At 36.2% G+C, this 26627-nt stretch overlaps 2 protein-coding genes across 2 annotated transcripts; both read right to left on the reverse strand.

Moving 5' to 3' along the window:
* Window positions 1-569: 569 nt before the first annotated feature.
* LOC123540926 (uncharacterized) lies at window positions 570-10128 on the reverse strand. Its single transcript, XM_045326253.2, has 9 exons — window positions 9996-10128; window positions 9250-9527; window positions 7893-8053; window positions 7121-7301; window positions 6643-6748; window positions 5315-5365; window positions 4401-4667; window positions 2808-2953; window positions 570-1527 (listed from the first exon to the last, which is right to left on the reverse strand). Exons 1-9 carry the CDS (start codon window positions 10126-10128, stop codon window positions 1354-1356), a joined length of 1497 nt encoding a protein of 498 aa, XP_045182188.2. The 3' UTR covers window positions 570-1353.
* A 165-nt stretch (window positions 10129-10293) lies between these two features.
* LOC123541181 (uncharacterized) lies at window positions 10294-22761 on the reverse strand. The gene is made up of 11 exons (XM_053525830.1): window positions 22653-22761; window positions 22143-22215; window positions 20032-21290; window positions 19492-19585; window positions 18028-18188; window positions 16772-16903; window positions 16191-16296; window positions 15199-15234; window positions 14539-14747; window positions 13531-13675; window positions 10294-10478 (listed from the first exon to the last, which is right to left on the reverse strand). Exons 2-11 carry the CDS (start codon window positions 22207-22209, stop codon window positions 10294-10296), a joined length of 2394 nt encoding a protein of 797 aa, XP_053381805.1. The 5' UTR covers window positions 22210-22215; window positions 22653-22761.
* Between the last annotated feature and the right edge of the window lie 3866 nt (window positions 22762-26627).

The raw sequence follows: 26627 nt of genomic DNA on the forward strand, positions 1-26627 counted from the left end.
TATATAAATAGAATATAGAAATTCTCATTTCAATGTTTATAGATATACATTCACAGTCAAACGCATTAAATTAATCAAATTTGAAATAAAACACGATTTGTCCATATTTTTTTTAATTAAAGAGGGTTTTTGTACAGTCAAACCCGTGCTGTATATGTTTAATGGTGAGGTTTTTACAAGCAAGCTAGAAATGAAACAAAATAAAAACAAACATATTTCAATAACATACTATAGTAAGTTGTTGCTGGTGTATTTTTGCAATCCACTACACATACTTGCTTGAAAAAATTCTATTATTCTAAAACGACTGGCCAAATTAAACCTATCTGAAGCTTAACATACGATATGAAAAACATTTGAGCCGCACCATGAGAAAACCAACATAGTTTTTTGCGACCAGCATGGATCCAGACCACCCTGTATCCGCACAGTCTGGTCAAGTTCCATACTGTTCACTTTCGAACCCTATTGCAATTAGGGAAACCGTTAGCGAATAGTATGGATCCTGACCTGACTGCGCGGATGCGCAGGCTGGTCTGGATCCATGCTGGTCGCAAGTGCACTATGTAGGTTTTCTCATGGTTTTCTCATGGTGCGGCTCAATTTTTTTTAATTCAATTTTGTTCCATTTTCCAGGGTGTCGTGATTTAAACAAGAATAATGCATTTTAGGTTTTTTTCCTTCTTTTGATTAATTTTCACCAAATACACATATTTTCGCCAACAACGGACACTAAGTCTTAGCTCGAACTGTTGTATATTGCAGTAAGTTACAAAAACAATCGGAAAATTATGTCAATAGAACTTTGTTTAAACATAAAGGGCCCATTTATTAAATATACATCAATACACCAATAATCAGACAATTGTCACACGCAGTATTTAAATGAAAAGTAAATAATTCACACAAAACAAGCTACATTTAACGCTAGGAAAAATCGACAAAAATATCATACTTTTCTAACAAATGACGTAATTTTTTGTGAGACGCCTTGTCAAAATGATCGTCTTCCAGACTGAAGATGTCCTCAAAAACGATGTTTAAATTATACAACGCCATAGTTGACTCATATTTTAACCCTTATATTTTATTTTTTTATCCCTAGCACAAAATTAAAGCTATAGGAAACAAGCAGTCTGTATAATTTTATATTTTTCTGATTATTGAACACTAATTTCAAGTCAATTATACCACTTTTAGCTTATGAATTGATAGATGAAATAGTTATACCTTTACTGGTGATAATTACTATACAAAGAGTTACCGAATTTTTCACTTTCTTTTTGAATCATGCCAGGTATAATATACATGTTAGATGATTAACAATTTAACATATTTGCAATACAAATGTATCTAAGATGTAAAAAACGTTTTGACTGTCCTGCCCAATGTTATGATGTCGCAAAACAGGGTAGTAATATCCAGTAGAGCCACCGTGCCCAGTACAACCACCATAAAGGCCAAACCAGCGAATCCGACGGCGGTTGCCGCCGGCCTGTCATCGGTAGCACTTGTCTTCTGGCGAATCTTGAAAAAAAAACATTTGCTAAGTTATATACTGATTTAAGAAGTAATTTATAGCAAAAGAGTGTTTGATCACTATTTATGCACGATGGGCGGTTATACGTCGGGCGTAATAATTTCACGAGGGCGCATACCGAGTGCATAAATAGTGTTAGAACACGGTTTTGCTATAAATTATTACGATTCTAAAACAGTAGATAAAATATAGAAGCGCTCTTTCTTGGTCGCAACAAAATCTTTGACGTCACCGCGCGTTAACGTGACGTCATTCTAGCGTAAGTGTGTTTTAACAGAGACAAGCATATTAGAATAGATGTTAAAATACAATCAAATAATTATGTCAGTTTCAAATATTCGTAAAATACTTTCATATACTGATTAGGAAAAAGAATACCACTGTGTATTTTTCACACTTTTTTCACTTTTTTTCTATTTCAAAGAAATCTCACATACATCAACGATTAATTGAATTTGCATTCACTCAATCCGTAGCTTTCAGTTTCTTAACTAAATTTCTGATAATAACAAAACATGGTTTTAAAGACTTTTTTTCATAATTTTGAAGCTCTCTTTAGATATTTGTTTCCTATTTTATGATTAAAGGTTTATCATTAACACAGCCACGCATCCCCGCTGTAGCGTTCCGTCTCGGGAAGACATTGCTTTTCTGAAGGGGAGCGATGTCTAGTGGTTAAGGTGTCGGCCGCTCAACCCGGGGGGTCGTGGGTACGAGCCCCACTAGGGTCCCGACCACACCTTCTCATGTGACATCAGTACTGTTTTTTTTTCCAGGAAGCGGAACCCGAGAGTATTTCAAAGAAGGCTTAAAACTTTCATAACAGTCGAGCTAAAATACATGTAATTGAAAATAAACTAAATTTAACATCATTTCACTGACTTAACTCAATGTAAATGTATACTGACGAAAACGTACATGTAGGAATTCGTCAAATGGAAAATTTGCTGGTTATGGAACTGTAAGCAGAAAGGCTATAGGATTATGTGATTAAAAGTTTGTAGTTAATTCATTGTCCTATTGGTGTGGTGTCTCCGTGGTTGCGTCATGTGAGAAAGCCATCCAGCTGATTTACGGACGGTCGAAGTTTCTATACCCATGTCCCCACCCAGGATGGAAAAATCCTTCGAAAGTGAAGTATGTTAATGTAACGTTAAACCCACCGAAACAAAAACAAATTTGTGTTGTAATAATTCAACACATCTTTACGATTTAGGTCAAAATAAGTAAAGGACCAAAGAACTTTAATTCCTGTTTCTATACTAACCACTGCACTCAGTTCAGTCTTCTTTACTTTCAACTTTTCCTGGATTTCTACAACAGACGCTGCGAGTTCCTCTTCTGTGTAATTCTGCGGATTAGCCACCCAGCCACAGGGACACAGGCATTCTGTGCGACATGTCTCTACTGGAGCTGAAATATATAGTCATTCTACGTCTGTATACAGTCAATCCAGCATTTTAAGCAGTCAAGGAAGTGACACACTCAGGCTGCTTAGGACAGTTTGCTGCTAAAAGCAAGTTAAAATTAAAACAAAAAGTCCCTTTAGAGCGTTTGCTGACTAAATCACTGGCACCAGACCAGAAAGAAATCTATTCATCATTTCGAGTTTTGTTGTAAAACTGTGAATAATTTGCATTCTGTTTTTGTTTGTTTACATTTTGCCTAAACATGTGCACCCTGCTGTGACCTCTAGTCCGGATTTTCATAAGAGAAGTTCACGCAAGTTTTTTTTTCTGTAACGTTGGCGAAAACATAAAATATGTGGAGCATCTCTGCAAAATGAAATATTGAGATTATTGTGCCTCGTCCACGATGGAAAATATGCTTGGAACACATTCACCGAAATGTGCGTTTTAGGTGAGAAATGTAAGATTGAAATGGGTTAGTGCACTTTCCCGTTCATGACCATGGTCATTACTTAAATTATACCTAGGGGTAGGGTATATCATGTACAGAGGTATTTTCTTTCTGGCCTGGTGCCAGTGGATCAAAACGGAAGATAAGTCTTATACAATTTTTCTCCTTTATAAAACTAAATAATCTCCATTTATATTTGTGGCATAAATGAACTGTCATGGCGCTTTTAGCTGCTTCAGAAGATAAAAGTTTAGCATGAAACATGCATAGATAACTAAAACACTTAAAAAAGGCTAATTTGTAAGTTTATGTTTTGGTTCAAGCTGACTGTTATAATGAGGAATAAATCCTAAAGTTTAATTTTTTGATCCAAAACAATAAGCGGCTTGGTAAAAGTCTTACACCAATAACAGCGGACGAAACTGTTAACGTCTTCTAGAACCTAACTAAAAATACATAGATTTCACTTTCCATATATGGTGGTACTTCCTGTCATTCATCGCTGTTGGTTACACACTGTGCAAATGTCTCTTTTTTTATGAGAGATAACCGTCATACAAAAGGAAGACGTATCTTTATTTTCGTTGGGTTAAAGGTCACACCGACGAAATTATGGGTCATATTGCTACTTTCTAGCAGGATTTCAGGTACACTTAGGGGACTGTTTCATCAAGGGTAGGTACCTAGGTCGAACCGCCGACCAGCCGTAGGTCAGCTGAATAGCTTCCTCATCAGAAGAATTCTACGCCCTAAGTGAGGTTCGAGCCCACATCAGTGGAGGGCAAGTTATCTGAAGCCGGTGACCTTAACCACTCGGCCATGGAGGCCCCTGGAGACGTTTTTATAAAATAGTTCCAAATGATGCACATTGAATCTCTTTTTAATCAAGCCGCTATAAGGCCAAGAAGGTATCGGTGTGATTTAAAACCAAATTAAACAAACAAAATGTCAATAAACTGATGTTGTGTAATAAAGGGAATCCAGTGCAATGTATACATACGCGGCGTTGATCCTGGGGCTGGCGCCGTTGTCGGAATTGTTATGCTTGGTCCAATGAATGTCAAGGGCTCAAAAGATGGTGCTGATCCTGTGGTTGTGACGTTTGGCGTATTCATAGAGGTCAAAGACACTGAATCATCCGTCGAGTTCGTACCGCTAATAACAATTCCTCCTGCATCCGTATCGTTAACATTACTTCCGTTTCCGGTGGCGGGAGGACATGTTATCATTGTTTGCGGGACCGACTCATGTAGGACGCTCGCAGTTGCTACACGATTATGTAAAGACAAATGTTACATTTTTATATATAATATTGTGCGAACATTACCTAAAATAGATAATCATATCCAAATACAGCGTGGTCCTACTTTGTATGCATGAGTATAATGGTAGCTTCCGGTATGTGCTAATTTGATTGACTGTGACTCAATGCAGACTTGGAGCGCCGGTATAAATTACAGTCTACGGTACATACCGGATTAACTAAATTTGAACGAAAATATCTTAAATGTATATATTTTGTAACCATGGTGATACTAACCCTAACCTTAAGTCAGTATTTTATGCATATTGTACACTAAATGCATGCGGACATGCAAAAATATGCATATTTTTGCCATGCGCTACAATTGATAATCACTTTCGGGCATGCGCAGAAGACCGCTCCAAGTCTGCAATGAGTTACATCGAATTTGATTAATGGACTTGGTTCCATTTCGGTGTCTCAAATAAAACATAATAATGAAATAAATCTTACATTTGGATTTCATGTCTGAAATCTGGTGGTAATCATCTTTAACAAACTAATTTCTAGAATGTAGTTTTCTAGTTTGCTTTTGGAAAATGATTTAAACTTTGTTTAGAAAGAGGCAAATACTGTTGCAATATTCAAGAGCTACGAAACATGTCACTTACTGCTTGTGTTCGCAGCGCAGTCTTCGTGTAAACTACCATCTATGTCAAAGTCTGCAATAAGGAAGCAAGTTGTGTACTGAAATTTAATGTGGTTATTTTAACGACATCGTTGTTATTGTAACAACACCGTTTTTATGATAATAAGTGCAAACTCCAATACTTGGCTACTTCCCCTTATCGGTACAGTAGAAGATTGTTTTGACAATATTCCTGCGTGGAGGTTGATATCGATGTTATTGTAACCGTATCGTTGTTATTGTAATAAGATCGTTGTTATTTTAAAGAAATCGTTGTTTTTGGAATAAAATCATTGTTATTCTAAAGATATCGTTATTAATGAAATAATATCAGTGTTATTTAAACGATATCACTGTTAGTATAACGATATCATTACAAATATCTGGATTGTAAAATAATTAACAGGAACCAATGAATTAAACTTATTTACGTAGATATACAACACATTTTATTTCTAATTTTATAATAATTGATTTTGTAGGTTAGGAGCCACACCGACACAATTGAAGTCATATGGCGACTTCGTCACTTTTTTTGGTAAAAGAAAGAAGACATAAGGTGCACCTCCGTGCATTATTTTATCCCAGGCGAGCATTTGGGTAGAACCACTGACATTCTTTCCGTAAACCACCCTAAGCGAGGTTTCGAACCTACAGCAGTGAAGGGAAAGTTATTCAAAGTGAGCAACTTTCACATCTTGGCCACGGAGGTCCCTTATAATACATTTTGAGACAAATATAAGAATGCTCAAATGATTAAGAGAGCATCAATCATCCGTGCAGTCTGGTCAGGATCCGTGCTGTTCGCTTTCAAAGCTTACTGCAATTAGAGAATACGTTAGCGAACAGCATGGATCCTGACCAGACTGCGCGGATGCGCAGGCTGGTCTGGATCCATGCTGGTCGCAAATGCACTATGTTGGTTTTCTCATGGTGCAGCTCAAATAACTCTCACTATAAAAGTCACTGCAGGTCAAAGGTATGCAAGGATTTACATGACGATACAAGGGATGGTTTATTATCAAACCGGATGCTGTGATGTACCGATGGTACTCGTCGCTTTGCTACTTACCGATGGTACAATGTACCGAAGGGACCTGTCAATGATACCCGGCAATGCGTTACTTACCGACTGTACCCCGCACAGTACTACATGTAAACGGTACCAGAAGCTAGTTAGTCGCCCTTGCGATAGTTTCGGATGGATCCAGGCACTGACAACCCTGTCGATGGTACCCAGCAATGTGCTACGTACCAACAGTACGCCGCAAAGCACAATGTTTCAGTGGTACTCTTCACTGTGCTACTTACCGATGGTACCCGGCGCCGTACTGTCCGAACACTGTTCTTCATCAATCAGACCATCACAGTCGTTATCAACACCGTCTCCTGGAGATCCAGTTGTCAACGTACAAACCTTTAAATAGAAATAATCAATACAGGCTTCAATTCGAAATTATGGTAATTACTTGCATTGTTTTTTGGAAGACCGGTTACGGGATACACATTGAAGAGGAAATCCTAGCAGCTTCAGCTTTGGCTTGATAATACTTTTTCGAGGTATATCCTGTATCTGATTACTAAGAAAACATCTTGTCGCTCATCGTTTCTTAGATATTTCTAACACAACAGATAAATCACAAACACCACATGATCGTTTTAGGAAAATAGGTCTATGACGGAGTGAAAATCTAGAAACTGTATCAAAATGGACCTGAACTCACTGAATTTTATATGAAATAAAGAACAATTTCTTTTAGTGGTATGTAACCTATACAGAAAGACAAACCTCATTTATATCCTGATAAAGTACATCGCTGGGTACAATAAAAAATTTAGTTGTGCCAAGATACTTCATTACGGTCAATGAGAATGTCGGTTTATTGTAGACGTAAGTAGCGGCATTAATTGAAGTGGCCCCCGTACTGATCAGGCTTGGAGTTTCGTAGCCTCCATTGTCAACTGCAAAGCTTTGCAAAAGAAAACATGACAATACACTTGACACCGTATAACCTGTATTAAGCAGCTTAACCATAGAAACGCTTAAGACAGGTGACCGCTTATGGCAGGTGACCGCTTAAGGTAATTTGATATTAGAACAAAATGTGCATTTGGAAAGGCTGCTGACCAGCTTCTAATAGGTAAATGTCTGCTTAATATAGGTGGCATTTAAAACAGGGTTCAGCTGTAGTTAAAGATCGTAATAGTTACTATGTGATTTTGATGATATCTTTGACAGCAATTTTAATACGAAGCCACACACTTTGGAAGGGAGAGAAATCAGTGAAATACTTTTACATTAGTCGTTTTAAATACAGACTACTTTCGGTGTTGCCCTAATGCATAATTAGCCTATATTTAGGACATTTATGGTAGATTAGATATTACGTAATAACTACAATATACTATGTTAATACTCGAAGCTACTTTAATCACTTCTGAACCAGCTGCAATTAAAAAAAAACTACTGCCGATGTCATTAGTGGAGGCATCAGTATTCTCTTCCAGTTCGGACTTTATTTCAATGTACTTAAAATGGTTGGTGAGGTCAATATTTATACCTTGAATGTATTTCGACGAAGTGCTCGATAAATCCCGGAAAAACATGGTCCTTTTTATACTGCGTTATTGCGGGAATGAATACATCAGCCGCCAAATTGACTGTGTTAGATCTTATTTGTAAATGAACATGGACTGGTTTCGTTGCTTCGATACTGTATTTCTGGAAAAAAAAAGAGTAGCATATTAAGCTAGACACATTTAAACCGTCTATCTCGGTCAATTTAACGCTAATTAGTTAAGACATTATTATAATATATCATATGTTTTTGTTTGTGTTGGGTTTAACGCCGTTTTACAACAGTATTTCAGCTAAGTAACGGCGGGCAGTTAAGCTAACCAGTGTTCCTGGATTTTGTACCAGTACTGTTCTCGCAAGTAACTGTCAACTTCCCCACATGAATCCGAGGTGGAGGACGAATGATTTCAGACATAATGTCTTTTATCAGTCGTCAGGTCAGGGGAAAAAAACATACGCTGCGCCCAGGGATCGAACTCAGAGCTTTAGCGGGCGGACAGTATATCATATGTCGTTGAATAAAATCTTTGTTCGGTGTGCAAACAACAAACACTGGTTTTATTCAAGAACAAATTATTGTTTGAGCCTATATCATTTGGGTTCAAACACGTTATCACGAGTCATATCTACATATTTGAAGATATTCACCAAATATTTGCCCGTTTTGTGATGTTTTATAAAAGTATTATTATTATTATTATTAAATCTGTATTTATTATAATATCCGTTGGTCTTTACCTGTGATTCAAGAAAAAAAAACAATATGACATCGTACACACTTTAAAACTATAACACTGTTAAACATACTAACTGCTACAAGTAAGCTTATGGTGATTAGATTTAAAGGCGTACGCTAGAATTCCCTGTATATGAGATGGGCGAAAATTTTCCCAATAACAGAATTTCTTTAAACTTCGGATATTGAAGGACAATCATCTAAGAAACAAAAATATGCTATAAAAATCATAGGTCAACGGTATCGGAAAAGAGTTATCTGCCCTTGAAAACGTCATTTTGGGAGGAAATACCGTTTTCAAGGGCAGATAACTCTTTTTCGATACCGGTGACCTATGATTTTTATTGCATTTCTTTGTTTCTTAGATGATTGTCTTTCAATATCCAAAGTTTGAAGAAATTCTGTTATTGGGAAAATTTTCGCACCAAATTCTAGCATACGTCCTTAATAACAATTTGCCCTTTCTGGTCCGGTCAGCGACAACGGAAAAGTGAGATGAGGTTGATAAATCCCCGAGGCTGATTTCAACTTTACCAGTTATTCTCATTATGACTTGTCTCTAAAAGGTAACAGTTTTATAATATTCTTTAACAAACAGCTTTACCGTATCTGACACTATCGTTCTGTTAACCATCACTTCTCCTTTCAGGTCAATAGTATCCATCTGGTCGTAATCTCCTCGGATGGTTACAATAGTGCTGTCTTCTGTAGTTAGCACTACTACAGTGGCATCAGCTGTTAGAGTTGTAAGAGCAATGGCGGGTATATAGAACTGCTTTCCCAGAGTTTCGACAGGCGGTAATTGGAGATGTGTGTCAATAAGGGTACCGCAGTAAATGGCCAAAGGACGGTCAGACTTTACAAGATGACTTGTTCCAAGCGCTGTATTGTGGTGACATCAGAAAAGGATACGCATATGGAAGAAAAAAAAAGTAGCCTAGTTGTAGATTCCAACTTTCGTAACACTAGTTTTTTACGTTTAATATGATATATTATTACCATCTTATATCTAATTATAAAAGTATTTAACTGCAGTAAGTAATATACCTTATTTGTAAAGTCTGCAAAGTTTCATCTATTTTTTATGTGACTGCGCCCGGTCAATGAGATAAAGATATTGACTACCCGCTAAGATCTTTCCCGTTTGACGCTTTGCCCGCGTTTCACTTTGAATAGTTTGATATTGCCGCAATATATACGTCACAGTCATCAGCTGTCATTTACTCTTACAATAACAAGCATGTAAGCCAATCAAAAAATTAGCTGTGTTATTTAATTTATATGTTGGTTTTTAATTTAAGATAACTGTTCAACATTTCTATTTACACGAAATTATAACGTCAACATTACCGTCATATTCCGATTGGTTTATTTCTACGTTGTTATCAAGCGGCACAGTTCCAACGTTTGTTTGCGCCTCGTGGTCCACGGCATACACGTCACAAAAAGCAGCTAAAAATATATAACATACAGATTTACACATGAGTCTCAATGATGTCTTTCATGAATAAAGTAATAGTAAAGCGGATGCAGTACTGTCTGACTGCGAAAGCAGGGGTCGTGAATTCGAGCCCCCGCTCCTCACCAACTAAAATTTACTAACATTTGGATAAGAGTGCCTTGTATGGGTGTTTTATACCTGGCACGCTTAAAAAAACAGAAATGCGTCTTGAATCGGAGCGTCTTCTGTATCTTGCTTCATCTCCCCACTAGCATTACTAACAGTTTTCTGGAGGAATCGCCCATATTGGTTACCGGTGTCGACAATAAATAAGCTTACGTACAAACAAACATTTTGACTTGTATCATACAATGCATATGTGGGACACATCCCTAAAACAGGTAACAAAAAGTTTACTTCATCTAATGTACACCTTCATATGTTATTTAAGTATGATCAATACAATGAATACGGCGAATTATTTGGACGAGTATACACTTCAAAAAAGACATACTGGATGATCTGGCAATTCGAATGTTTCTCGGACGGGTATGGCATGTCAAACGTTGCTAAATTGTATATGTATGTTATTATTATTGTATGTTTGTTATTGTTATTCAATGTCTTGTCATTCATATTCTAAAAGTCATTACTGTTATTCTATATTTCGTCATTCTTATTGTATCTTTGACATTGTTATTCAATGTTGTGTTATTTATATTCTAAGTCCATTGTTATTCTATATGTTGTTATTCTTATTGTATGTTCTATATTCTTATGGTAAACGTCATTATTGTTATTCTATATTTCGTTATTCTTATTGTATCTTTGATGTTGTTATTCAATATCGTGTTATTCATATTCTAAGTATTGTCCGTAAGTATTGACCTGGCACTCATTAATCTTCGCAAATATTTTCGGGCGTTTTCGTTAAATTACGCAATATTAGTATCCTGAAAGTATCCATATTACTAAAGTAACATGTAAAGCTAATCGATGACACGCTGGCGTAGAGGTAAAGTGTCTGACTTTCATGCACGTTACCACGGGTTCGAAATCACTTACTGAGTAGATCTCTTTTTTTTTTCAATTATTGTACTGTAATGTTATCGTTTACATTGTTTTATGTATCATATTTTATGAATTTTAGTTGTTTTCTCTTGTTGTACATTTTTTTGGAACGCTGGCGACAGGTAACTTGTCTTTTTTATCTAAGATACTTTTAAAACAATCTTATTCCACTTTTTTACAACGGGAAAATATGATTACTCTTAATAAATGAACCATAAACATCAAGATACGTTTGATCAAATGAGTAATAAGTCTGCATATAAAATTTGAAGGGAAAAAAAAGGTATGGCCAGACGTAGGACTCGAATCCACAATCCTGATATTGTGGTATTGACAGGTAAACGCTTTGTCCGTACAACTACCTGCACATGTGACAGTTTATCAATTAAGAACGATATATGTCATATTTAGCTATATCGCTATTTATGTTCGGACACCGAATATTAATTTACGGAAATATACGGAATATTCATGAGTGCCAGGTCAATACTTACGGACAATATTGCCATTGTTATTGTATATGTCGTTATTCTTATTGTATTTTCGATATTCTTATGGTAAAATTCATCATTGTTGTTCAATATCTGACGATTCTATTTATAAAACGTGTCATTCTTATTCTATGTTATATGATTGTATTTTTATAGCGTCGCTGTGCTATTTATATCGCGGGAAATCGCACAAGAATATCAAGCTTACAAAAACAATAATGAATATACAACAATAATAACGTCTTTTACAATAAGAATATCGAAATACAAAAAGAATAACGACATATACAATAGCAATGGTAACACTTAGAATATGAATGACACGATATTGAATAACAACATCAAAGATACGATAAGAATAACGAAATATAGAATAACAATAATGACTTTTACCATAAGAATATCGAACATACAATAATAATAACATACATATATAATTTAGCAACATTTTACATGCCATAGACGGGTACGAGTCCAAATATATCCTATATTTTACAACACAATGTTTAATAATCTTTTCATTCTATTCTTTGTTTCATCCGGTAAAAAGAAAGCTATTCAGATGGACAGGATTATATTTATCAAACGTTCACAGAAATACCGGAAACAAATTGATGCTAAATCTGAAAAAAAAAATTCCTCAACAATATCTACACAGTCTTGTAACAGCTTTTTGCGAGATGCGGCTGACTCTAGGGTTTCGTATTTTTTAAAAAAATTCACTTTGGCCACGTTACGTCACAAAATGAAATCAGTTACATCTTATTTGCAGACCTAGATAAAATTAAGACAAAAAGATTTCAAGATTATAATAAATTACATCAGGTAATGAAAATGTCATACGAATAATATATTTTGATAAATTGTTTGGAATAAATCAACATTATACCCCCCTTCACACCTACGATTTTTTCTTACGATTCCTTACGATTTGCCAACTCGTAGGCAGTCGCAAGCAATCGTAAATAGCTCGTCGGTAGTCGTAATTAGCTCGGCACCACTCGCAGAAGATCGCAAGCAATCGTGAACGTTGAGGTAATATTTTTGACATGTCAAAAATTTCTTACGATCGTCCGCGATTTGAATTATCGGTGAATAGCTCGAAAAGAGCTCGTAAAGAGCTCGTGACAAGTCGTAAGTATCGTAAACAACACGTAAACCACTCGTAAGCGCTCGTAAATGTATCTTAAAGACTTTGTTTTACGATTAAATACGACGTCTTTACGATGTGTTTACAAGTTCTTACGATTTCTTTCACGATGTGGTACGAGGGGTTTACGATTTGTTACGGGCACTTTACGAGTACTTTACGAGTACTTTACGAGAACATACGTATGCTTTACGATTTATGAGAGGTATAAAAGCTACCAAATCGAACAGTTCCTTTCAGTTGCTGTCAATACGTCAAAGGAGTGAGACCTCAATCATATCTGCAACAATGCCACCTAAAAAGGAGGTAGTCAACAAGAAGAAGAGAGCACGCTCGCCTTCGTGCAAATTTGAATTGCAAAAACATGATATTCGTAAATACTCGTATCTAACACGTAACTACTCGTAACAACTCGTAAACAAATCGTAATGTACTCGTAAAGCCTTTGGTGAATCATAATAATCCGTAATTCACTCGCAACAGCTCGTAAATAACTCGTAAATAGCTCGTAAAACGATCGTATTGATCCGTAATTACTCGGAACAAATCGGTAATTTTAGTCGTAAATGCATCGTAATAACTCGGAATAAATCGCAATCTGATCGTAAACAGCTCTTAAATAGCTCGTAAATGTGGAGAATCGGTGAACTTTTACGATTTTGTGCAATCCGTCACAAATCGTAAGAAAAATCGTAGATGTGAAGGGGGTATTTAATTAGCAATGGTACTCACCTGAAGTCGTATGACTATGTTCATATATATAATAAGATGTGCCTAATATATCTGTCGGTAGAATTGGGCCCTCGGATGCTGTTCCAGAATTAATCGAGCGAATAAGGAACACTGCTATCTCTCCGCCTACAGCGGTTACTGTAATCTGGATAATTATTATATGAGCCGCGCCATGAGAAAACCAGCATAATGGGTTTGCGACCAGCATGGATCCAGACCAGCCTGCGCATCCGCGCAGTCTGGTCAGGATCCATGCTGGTCGCTTTTAAAGCCTACTGCAATTAGAGAAACCGTTAGCGAACAGCATGGATCCTGACCAGACTGCGCGGATGCACAGGCTGGTCTGGATCCAGGCTGGTCGCTAACCCACTATGTTGGTTTTCCCATGGCGCGGCTCAATTATGGACATGATGATAACAAAAGCAGATACGTCGATTTACATTATAGGCGTTATAACGATGAAACGGTACTTGCCGCGAAAATTTAAGAACCTAGAACATTTATTTGACACATTTATAGATGAAAGAGGATAAAACTAAGGTATCGCGGTATGGAACGAGAGGTTTAAACATCGCCAACAAAAGAAAGGAGGCGAATAAACATCTGCACTCGCCAATATAGGGAAGTATTCAATTATAATACGACAAATACAAAATGTATAATAATTATGAGATAACAATTACTGAAAATAGGAAATAAGAGGAAATTTTTATGTTCTATATTTATAGCAGACTATTATAATAACCAAATTTGAAAGCCATTATGACCCTTAAACCGTTATTATGCTGGACACGATTGATTCTGCCTTTGCAATCACTGCAGACCATGATCAGCCTGCACTTCCGTGCAGTCTAATCATGACCTAGTTCTGTTTGTCATTCAGTCAGTATATTTTTGTTATGTACCCCATCCATTTAACAATTAATGATACTGTCCAAATTGAAAGATGGACAAGTTCATTATAGAAATTTAGCAGGATAAAGGTTAATATCGTCTCAAATTAATCACCTTGTCGTAATAGTTTTGTGTGACGTCAGATTCTGTAAATGACAACGACTGATTGCCCTGTAGTTGAATCGTACCAAGACCATTGTTCACATCTAACTGTATAGTTACTGTACCAGATAAATTTGCATGTGTGGACAATATAGCGAAGAACCCCAAATCACTTTCGTGAACAGGCAAAATAAAGTTTGATCCAAGTGTGTCCGGGAAACCTGTTATAAGAATTAGAATACAATTCTGAGACATATTTATGCGCGAATAGTTTAGTGGTTGGGTTTAAGTATAAAAGTTTCTTTTGATAATTTATATTTCGCATGATCATTTTGTAATAATTATAAGATATCATTTTTTATTATAATCTTTGTTATAAAAAAAATATATCAAAGTAGTTGATGGGCATTCAGTAATTAAAAGATAGATATGTTATACACTTAATAAAAGACTTGCCGGTCAATAGTCAAACTATTGCCCGAGGTCCGAAGGAACGATTGCCAATAATTTTGGCTAGTCATTCAATAATTCACAGTTTTATTATTAAATTTCTAACTTATTAGCCCAGTAAACATTATATTAAATACAGACCGGTCGGTCATAAAGCACAAACGATGGACCACCGATTTATATATATAATAATTTGTCTATCTATAAATGTTTAAAAGATACCTCGAGGAACCTTCTTGCAGTCCTTTTCCGTCATATCTACGTAACACAACAAAGTCATTTGAGCCGCGCCATGAGAAAACCAACATAGTGCATTTGCGGCCAGCATGGATCCAGACCAGTCTGCGCATCCGCATGTTCGCTAATAGCTTCTCTATAAATTGCAATGGGCTTTGAAAGCGAACAGCATGGATTCTGACCAGACTGTGCGGATGCGCAAGCTGGTCTGGATCCATGCTGGTTGCAAACGCACTATGTTGGTTTTCTCATGGCGCGGCTCATTTATTTCACTCGTAATGACACTCGGCAATTTCCGTGTAATTATGTATTCTCGTTATTCTTTGGATATAACTGTTGTTCTTAGTGTCATGATTTTTTTTCCGTAAAAACCCGGGGAATGCCGACATTGCATACGGAGGGTTACGTAATTTGCCGATTGTCATTACCGGTCAATTATCTGAGCAAAAGCATCATGTATGTACTGAAAAATATACAACACAGAATAAAAACAATCTGCATATTTATTATAAATAGTACTAAATAGTGTGCAGTACTCAGTTCTATGTTTCTTCCAAGAAAACTAGAGGTTAATATACTATACCCAAATTTCACACTCGACTACAGTTAGTTTAAACATATTTATTCCCAAATAGTTAACATATACATTGATACATAGTCATACAGTGAATATTGTAACTTAGGAAAGGATAAGAATGGAAGACTAGTCTTATAGAATTCTTCTCCTTCGCGGACAATTAACTTGTAGACATACTATAAATTTGTAGCTAAAATGGGACTTGAAAGAAAAAAAATGTTGTCGACTACAGTTACCGTGCATATATAACAGTTAATTATGCATGTAGCATGCAACTTAATATATTTAGTAAAGTTAAATTCATTTAATGAGGATTTTATACATTTGAAATAAATAAATATCTTACGATTGAAGACGGCCATTGGATGCCTTTAAGTTTTGTGAGACATTAAGTACTTACATATATTGAATTCGGCAGTCCCGGCAAAGGCAGACAACGTTAGTGAATCATAGTCGATACCAGTCAAAGCATTTGTATACCAAACGTACGTGGAGCTTTCCGTATACTACAAGAATATTTAAACAACAAATCAAATTATCAAATGATTTCTTTAAAATCAGTGTTAAGTCTTTTTTCTGTAAGAAATAATTCCATTCTCTGTGTGTGTGTGTGCGTGCGTGCGTGCGTGTGTGTGCGTGTGTGTGTGATAGTTCTGTTACGTTTCCTGATTTCTTTTACATTTCATTATGATAGAACGTATTCATTTATGAACCTTTTATTATTTTTATACATCTATATATTTACTGAAGAATATTTTGCAAGGAATTTTCTATCGTTTATACATGAAGTTCATATTAGATCTATTTCGCATTCAAATGTAGAATCTAGTTCCGTACCAGTGAAAAATACAAATGATATTCTCACTGTTTGAAACAGTGAAAATATCAATTTTATTTCACTGATAAATTTCAGTATTTCACTGAAGAGCATAAATGAAAACGTTTATAATCGTTATTCTTTTAAGAAAGTCAATAACTTACAACTATCAAATTGCTTGACCATTCAATCAAAAATGGATGTGGTATGTCACAGTTAGATTCTGCGCGTGCTTTGACAGTCGCTGGTAAACAATCAGGACTACAAAATTCTGCCACTACTGAAGATGGAGAAATCTGAAAAAAAGCACCATAACACTGAATGTATTTTTTTCTTAGTATTTCTAATTTCAGCAGTTGTTTTCATCTTCTTGGTGGATCATAGCTGTTGCAGATATTTATTTTAACGAATACACATTGAAGCTAGATCTATGTCTTTGTTAAAAAAAATAAGATATCCAAAAACAAATATTTTAGACGCTAAAAGATTACTTTTAGACGCTAACTTTCTCGATTTTATTTCTAGTAAAACAAAGAAGGAAATCAAGATCTGCATATTCTGCGAAAAACAAAAGTTGACGCGCGGACCGGTAAGAGAACATTATGACGTTAATATGACGTCAACTTGCCGCATGATGCCCGATACTTTATTCCTCGGGTAAATGAAGTCCAGCATAATATTTATTAAAATATTTCAATGAGCATGTCAGAATGAAAACAATCAATGCCCACTTGTGATTAATTGTCTTATTTACCACGGTTTATCGTTCAGATGCTTCAGTATTTATCTTGGTTCAATTCCTACGCATCTGAACTCTGAACCGTGATAAATTAGACGATAAACCACTCGAATGCCTTGATTATTTGTTAATTCTAATATGATTCGATTTGATTTCCAATTTAACAAAGAAAGAAATCAAGCTCTGTATAATCTACGATAAACAACGGTTGACGCGCGGACCGGTAAGAAAGCATTATGGCGTCAATTATGACGTCAAATTGCCGCATGGCATCCGATACATTACTCCTCGGGTAAATGAAGTCTAGCATAATACTTACCAAAATATGTCAATGAACATGTCAGAATGAAAACAATCTAGGCCTTCTTGTGATTTAACATCTAATTTACGCCCTCGTGGTCAGTTCCTACGCATCTAAACTCTGAACCGTGGTAAATTAGACGATAAACCACTCGAAGGCCTTGATATTTTTTAAAAGGCAACAACTGATCTTATTTTATATAATAAATATCACGTACACTTCTCAGAAAAAGAAAAAGTCGTTTTCGTAGGAAAGTGTACTAACATCACCAAAAGTGTTAGAAAGCTAGTACATTTGTGAAAGGTTTGCTGGGATATTACGAAAATTTCTCGAATATAAATTTAAAATGGTGCAAAATGCAAAATATAGTTCGCACTTACCTGTATATTAACGCTGGTAACTGTTTCGCCGTTGGTTTGTAGCGTTACCATGGCAACGTCACACGTTTTGATCGTCAAATTGAAATAGTGCGTTCCGCGGGTAGTCATAGACTTGTATGTAACGTCACTCGCATTACTTTGTGTCGATGTGAACGAGGTCACTGAAAAAAAATCAAGAAATGCATCGGCGGTACAAACATTTAACAAGAAGTTCCTCTAAATACGACTTGTTTAGTATATTTTTATTTCATAAACAAAGATTAAAAAATGCAGGATATAAGTCCTATAATAAGATATGTAGGTCATATTCCTTTCCAACAGACCAAGAAACCAAATATTATTATTATTATAAATAACCTATATTAGGATGAGCCTGGAGAAAAAAAAAGGTTTTTCTAAGAAGTCTAAAGAAACCGCAGCTGTTTAAAATCTTAGCTTGCCCTTTGCGGAAGTATTGCGTTAGTCAATAAATAGCATCCACGAACACTTGTAAAATTACGTACTGAAATATGACAAAAAAAAAGCCATGTCTTGCAAAGTTCAGGATATGTGTTAATATAGCTTGCAAAAAATTGTGCCTTTGATATGAATATCTAAAATTCCATCGAGCTATACTTCACAAATAGGGTGATATAACAAAAAATATCTTGATAAACTATAAAACTATAAATCTTACGCTCATTCTTTACCCAGTAAATAATCAAAGCCTTGAGATGTCTGGTGGTTGCGGGTTTTGCTAGAGTTATTTTCATTTTAAATTCCAATTTTTAAATATACCGGTACATGTATAAGAAACGAATACTTATGTGCCTCTATCTAAGATAAACTCTGCCTGACCTTACATGAACAGCTGGAAGTCAGTGATGTAACCATTGGCTGGAATACCTAATCATTAACAGATCTGATATAATTTAAATGGCCAGTGTAAATGGATAGAGGATGAATAAGAACTGCTTTACCATTGATAATTCATCCGCATTGTTCATGAATGGGACTACTTTGTGTAGCACATGAACATCCTTTTGGATGTGATTTGGAATCAAATAAAGACGTGCCATGATTGTCAGAAATACACTTAACTTTGGTAGCGGGATAAACCCGCAACCAAAAACCCAGCTTGTGTCTCACTCTCTCATCCTCATTTGACACTTGCACTGGTATTAGTGATTTAGAGAATCTCAGGGACTTTGTCAATTCTATCAGAAATAAATCAATTAAAACTAAAGGAATTAACCTTTAGTCTGCTGGGGGCAAGTGATTTTGCCTTTGCGACCAGTGCAGACCAAGATCAGTCTGCACGTCCATGCAGGCTGATTCCGATGCACTGTTCGCTATTCAGTCAGTAAATGTTCAGTGAAACCCTTTCAAATAATTAATGGTATTGCCCAAATTGAATGACAGACCAGTCCATTTTAGAAATATAACAGGGTAAGGGTTAAAATGAAACTGTAGCTGTTAAATCACCTAAATCGTCTTCCTGGCATATGTCCTCATCTACCTGCCCGTCACAGTCATTATCCACGTTATCGCCGGGGGAAACCACTGTCTGTACGCATGCCTAAAAATGATGTCATAAAATGGGTACATGCATCTGATTGGTTGGAATATTGTTTTAAATTTCCAATCCTTTTGTCCAAATTATAAAAGAACAATACTACAGAAACAACTGTTTGATCGCTGTATAATTTGAAAAAGAATCTATACATTTGTTAATTTAAAAGGAGATTGTTCAAATACTAAAACGAGCTCCATTGTTTTTAACAGATATCGACTTATCCTATGAAAAAACAGTCAATAGCTTTTGAAAGAGGTGATTGTATAGGAATTCTTTTATGAATAAAATGGCTTTCACAGAGCTGCTAATTTAAGCAGCTGCCTTATTATTTGAAATAGGTCGATATTTGACGGAAGAAAATGGCGTATCGCGTTTGGATAATTTGGCGATGGTAGGAAATGAACTTTAGAACAGGGATGTGTAAAAACAGTTAATGAAAGTATAAGTACCTCACTTTCCCATGTCCAGTTTGCATTGAGTAGCAGCGCTGAACTTCCATCGCAATACCCGTAGTTTGAGCGAGACGGTCCATAAATAGTCGTTTCCGCAGTTACCGGCTCGAACATCTGTACACTAAAGTCAGTTCCATCAACAACAGTCCAAGGCGAGTAATAGAGGGTCGGAGATGGTAGAATTGGAACCGAAAAACTATCAGATGTATCAGTTACGACGGAAATAAGCGTCTGATTGCCAACCGTCGGCGAACAGTAAAAGGGTGTTTCTGAAGCTGTCCACTGTTCAACATGAGGTACAAGAACCATAGATGGCGTTCCGGTCACATCACTTGACTCGTTATAAATGTCAATAGACATAACCTGCACGATAAGCACGGGGTTAGATGTTTCTATGTGACTGTGCATTTGCCAGTCTATACGGCGTTCGGTAAATCCACCTTTATTTGGTATTTTGAATGGCGAAAAGCCTGATATTTCAACTACTGTGTCGTCGGATTGCGTTACAATTTTTATAATATCTCCCACATTATTGAAATAATTTGGTGCAGCTACAAAGGAATAGCCCCATTTTTGTACCGGTGGCAACTGTTCAACCAAATACGCAGTCGTGCTTGCCGACGATGTCGGAATATCTCGCGCGCCTGCAAAAACTGAAACATAGTTATCTGAAGAAATATAGGTTCCAGTCAAATCGTTTTCGCTCTCGAAGTGCAGCACCTCAAATTCATTTATTTCAAAAGGAACTGGCGACCCAGATGGAGCACTGTCCGGAAGCTGAATGCTACCAACGCACACCGAAGATACTGTGACGTTGTTAGGAAATATGACGTTGACTCGTGTGCCATTTGTTATCCCAGCCACAGCAAACTGACAAAGTCCCCCAAGAGTACAGTATGTAATCACATAGTATTCATTGCCTAGGTGCTCATCCGGTATTGCAAGATATCCCTCATTCTTGCCAAGATTGTCAGTTTGATAAACATGAAGTACAAATTCTTCTGACGATTCGATTTTAATACCAGTTGCTTTAATTTGAGACCCGTTTGGAACAAGCTGAGTACATCCTGCTGCGTTTATCAACACCTCCATAAAAGACGTTCCGGTAACGTTGAAAGATGATAGATTAGACGCGCAAGTTTCAACGCCTGACGTAATAACTGGGTCCTTGTTTAGAGCTGGGTAGAAAAGTGATCCAATATGAGAGGTCAATGTATGGTTCCGACCAAGAAATGCGATGTGGTATGTACTGCAGTCTGAGTATAAAGTAACAGTGTTAACACATAGACATTGTAAACATATTTGATACTTATATCATTTTATACTACTACAGGTATCAAAATTCTAAAAAATTATTTACGGATAAAAGAGGGTTGTTGATATTCATGAGTAAAAATAATCATTCAATTTCTATTTCTAGATTAGGTCCCTATTCATCACTGTTTTAAGCCTGAAATCTAAAGATGCTGAATGTCTTTTTGTCTGTCAGTACTAAATTAGCAGTGATAGATACCTCTGTAAGATATCGTCAATATTTTTCACTATTAACGCTCTCATGGGTGTTACAGTTTTCACAATAGGGACGTTTTTAAGTCCGTTAAATGGGGTATTTGTTTAGTAAATATAAACTTATAGTGAAGGAATTTTATCAGTAACAGCATTAGTAGGCTTCTGATAATCACTCTTTGCCTAAGTTAACTTAAATAAAAGTTTAGGGGATGGCGTTTATTAGTAAGAGATAATAGGTACATATGTTACTAAGTTACGGTAAATTGAATATTTGCCGTTCTTTAGGCTAAGTCTATTAAGTGTGCCAAGTCTTTCAGACTCAGAAAGTTGAAGGGCCCTCGCACAGAAACACATATTTATAAGAAATGCCGATGAAATAAGGGGTTCTATTTATCAATAAGATTTTGATTTCGGGCTCAGATATTTTAACCTGAAATATAAAAATATTTTATAAGAAAGTTAAAAAGTGTACTTATATTTGATCACGATATCTATTTTTCTAGTATCAACGAAAACTAAAATAAAAGAGCAATAAAAGCACTTAAACTGACTGGTTAATATCACATTTCTTTTAACTGGTTTAAAACTGATTACTGTACCTGCTTCCTGTAAAATGCACGTGAAAACGTACAAGAAAATTGCGATCACCTGCAGCAGTTTTGCCATTCTTGCCTGTAAAAAATAATAAAAGAAGGCAAAAGTGACGGTCGTAAATCTCCGTAATGAAAGTCGGCAATTTCCGTGCGATCACGTCATCTCCGTATGTAATTTCGGCAACCTTCATCCATCCATAACAACCGGAGAATGCTGCATACGGAGATATACGAAAACGAACGGAAAATGCCGATGGTAAATAACAGGCACAGAAATTCAATTGAATTTATTATAATCTGCAGTTCAATGCACCCATACTTTCGCAGAAGTAACTGACTTTGAGCCTTACTCTCGCCATGGAAATGTACCAAATGCATTTCATATTCTATGCGTTGCTCAATTTTCTAACTATACCAACACACGAACAGCATTCATGAACTATTATTAAAGCATATATTCTATATATGATCAGCGATAGCAAATTTGTTAAATAAACGAAAAAACAAAATTCTTACCGAAATAGCGTATTCGCTTTTGGTCTTTGTGTAGTACACTTTATTCTAGAATATAATTATTGGTTTGAATGTTAGCTATGACACTGAACGAATGATACCTTACAAACAGATTTGGTCTTGATTTTAAAGGAACATCCGTTTCAGAGTTCAGTTCTATTGATTTAAATTTTCCTGAAAGAATCAGCAATGGATTGTAAATAGTCATATATATTTGTTTAAATGAGCGTATAAAGAAAGAAATGGAGACTTTGTTCAGATTGTTTGTTATTGCTTTTAGTGACATAGGTGGTCTTTTTAACATATTAAAACTCCTAGGTATAACAAGTTATACAAAGTTTGCTTTCTATTTCGTGCTGTAGAACATGACAGGTGCTCCTAACTATGCATTATATTCTGTATCTCTATACATACGCCTGAACATTATGTACGTAATATGGTGGGTGAGGTTTTAACTGGATGAAGAGGTGCCTCTCCGGACAGGGCATTTTTTCATCCCTTAATAGAAGGCACCTTGGTATACCCACAGGCCTTCCGTACGTCATCTTGTACTGCTTTCCTATATCCAAAACTAGGTTTCGAAACTAACGCGATGAGTATCAAAAGGTTCGACGTTAACAGCTCGGCCACGGAACCTCACTTCCAACTTCAGTTACTTTAGCTAGAACTGTCGTTTAGTGCGCTTTGTCTGTGTTAAATCTAGCATTTGGAGCATGCTTATTGGTTTTGCAATCTTCTGTCCAATCTTAAATAGTGTTTGTTGTTAAGTTTCTAGATACAAAGGTGTAAAATGGCAACGCAACCTACCGTTTTTCACTTATCTTTTTTATGAACGTAGAAATTTATCAAAATCGTATTATTTTAGGGGCTTGAAATCATGCGTTTTTGAGCCTTGTCTTTACACATTATCTGTGCATTGATTTGTACGTGTACGCAGGAACTCAAACTGATATGTATGTCTGTGTCCAAGTTTATTTTCAATTTCATAGAATGCTTTTAATACACAAACATGAAAACCAGTTAAAAAATAAAATAAATAAAAGACACATGATCACAGAGGACAACCATTATCTAAACACACGAAAGAATGAATCTTTACTTCTCTACCAACGAAAAAACATTTTACTGATAAATACTAATTACTCATTATTCTATATTACTTTTTAGCGATCTGAAACCCAAGCTATAATTAGAAATTAATTATCTCTGACGTAGGTATTTGATTGGTCAATTCGTGTAAATTAAAATTATTATATGTATGTTACTTAGATGTGTGTAATAATTATGCCAGACATTAAAGTAGGTAATCATTGACTATGTAGATTTCGGGAAAAGCGTGATATTTGACATTAAGTCATTTACACGTGGCCGACCAGTAACTCGAGTTAGACGCCAGTTGCAATATGACAGTTTTGTATTATGTAAGATTCAGAATATTTATTTTTGAAAAGTGGTTTGAATTTACAAGTGGATATTAGAATCTACTATTCATATCGGATGGATTAATTTTCTTCTGTGATTTTGAAAATAGAAGTGTCGTATTCTCACTTGGAATTTACAAATTACAGGGCGTTTCATTCAGCACACAAATATAAAATCTACAAGAATGGGGTAAGTGAAATTAACATACGAGTTAGAAGGAAGTTGATTATGTAGTTTTTATCATGCTTAGGAAAAATGTATTTCAGGTTTCAAGAATATAATCAGCCTTTGAGCGAAAACAAAACAACAAGGGCTTTCGAACCTGATAGAATTCCGTATGGTGGCTGAGTTATGCCATTTCGTTAGTTCGTTCTGTCGTGGCGGCACAACGACAAATTGTTATCATCCACTGATAGAATTCTGTATGGTGGCTGAGTTATGCCATTTCGTTAGTTCGTTCTGTCGCGGCGACACAACGACAAATCGTTATCACCCCCTGATAGAATTCTGTATCGTGGCTGAGTTATGCCATTTCGTTAGTTCGTTCTGTCGCGGCGACACAACGACAAATCGTTATCACCCACTGATAGAATTTTGAAAATGTTAAAGCGATAAATGTGCTTTGTTGGTGTGTATATTTATATTTTATTGGAAGCTGTATATGATATTTTTTTCTTTATATAATCATAATGTGTTAGTCTGATTAGAGGCAAAATTATAGCAAAACAACTTGATTGATCACTGATTTTTTTTCCAGAAATTGCACATTGTCGGCGTTAAAAGTACATATTTTCTTGCCTGAAGAATGATCTACATATATATCCCACTGTTTCGTGGATAAAGAAATAATACTAGTTTGGTAAAATTAAATAAAAAAGTTGCAGAAACCTCCAATTTGTTTATAACCACCAACGAAAGAGGATTTTGACTGTATGCAAGTGTTTGCGATTTTCGTAAAACAGACTGTATGCCTGTTAACAACTGACTTTTTTTTATTAGATATCGGCTTGTCCCTTGCTCCTGTAGTATTTCTTAATACCCGCAAACGAAGTTTGAAGGACGGGGTATATATAGGAGTCGCCTTGCGGTCTGTCTGACTGGTCTGTTTGTATGTGTGTCCTCATAAATTTGGTCTTACAACTACCTCTTTCAACAATATGACAATATGTAGTTAATGTCCGTCCTCTTCTTTTTCTTTTCTCTTGAAAGTCCGTGTCACACAGATAAGAGGTCAAAGGTAAAAAAGGGTCCATTTTTCGTGTCCGTGCCATAACTTATTTATGCATTAAGGGATTCTGAAATAACTTGGCACGAATGTTTACCATCATGAGACGATGTGTAGCGCACAAGACACAGTTCTCTAGCTCCAAGGTCAAGGTCACACTTAGAGGTCAAATGTCAAAAATAGGATCGGTTCATTTTTGTGTCCGGGCCATAACGTCTTTAAGTATGCAGGGAAACTGAAATGACTTGTTACAAATATTCACCATCATGAGTCGATGTACAGGGTCCGTCTTATTAAACATTGTACGACTAAAATGTTGGTGGACGGACGGACAGACACATGGACAGACGAACGGGGATAAACCTATAGCCCCCTCCTGATCTCTGATCTCCTGACTCACCTCTCCGTCAGGAAACATTTCTTCGCGTGGCTTCCATAGGGAATCGACTGAAAGTAATTTCTTGCGTGGCATACTAGGGACCCTGTGTATACTTTCGGTTTCTAATTCTGTATGAATAATTGCATTCAATAACAATACAAAATTAGGTAGGATAACGAGTCACAGACCCTCCCCACCGCCCGATGGATTAGTACGTGCATAGCACGGGGGGTTCTACATTAAATGACTTTATATATATACATGAAGACTGATCGATAGAGACACTTTGGTATGAATTTTTATTTCATTCACGCCCATAAAGGACACACTTAAGTCGCAAAATGGAATTTCTTTCAAAAACGCAACAGCTATGCAACATCTTACTTAGATATATTTGAGCTGCGCCATGAGAAAACCAACATAGTGGGTTTGCGACCAGCATGGATCCAGACCAGCCTGCGCATCCGCGCAGTCTGGTCAGGATCCATGCTGTTCGCTTTCAAAGTCTATTGCAATTAAAGAAACTGTTAGCGAACAGCATGGATCCTGACCAGACTGCGCGGATGCGCAGACTGGTCTGGATCCATGCTGGTCGCAAACCCACTATGTTGGTTTTCTCATGGCGCGGCTCATTTAAGGAGTATGGATGCTTATTTCAGACAACTACATGAATTATTGGATTACAAATCAATTTGACATGTTTTTCACCAGTTTCATGACTTGGTCGAGTGAATTTCCATGCAATGAGTGTGATCAGTCCACATTATGTCAGCATGTTGTAAACATTACTTGTCTGTTTCATCTGTTATATAACCACATACACATATTTTTGTTCAACTTATCGTTAAACTTAAATACAAACATAGTGTAAAGCAAAATAATACATCTATAGATGATTTCTTACCTCCGGCCTGCCAATTGTTTGTTTTGACCGGTCTCAACAGGAAAAGGG

This window comes from Mercenaria mercenaria, chromosome 16 (genome assembly GCF_021730395.1).
Source record: "Mercenaria mercenaria strain notata chromosome 16, MADL_Memer_1, whole genome shotgun sequence".
Lineage (NCBI taxonomy): Eukaryota > Metazoa > Mollusca > Bivalvia > Venerida > Veneridae > Mercenaria > Mercenaria mercenaria.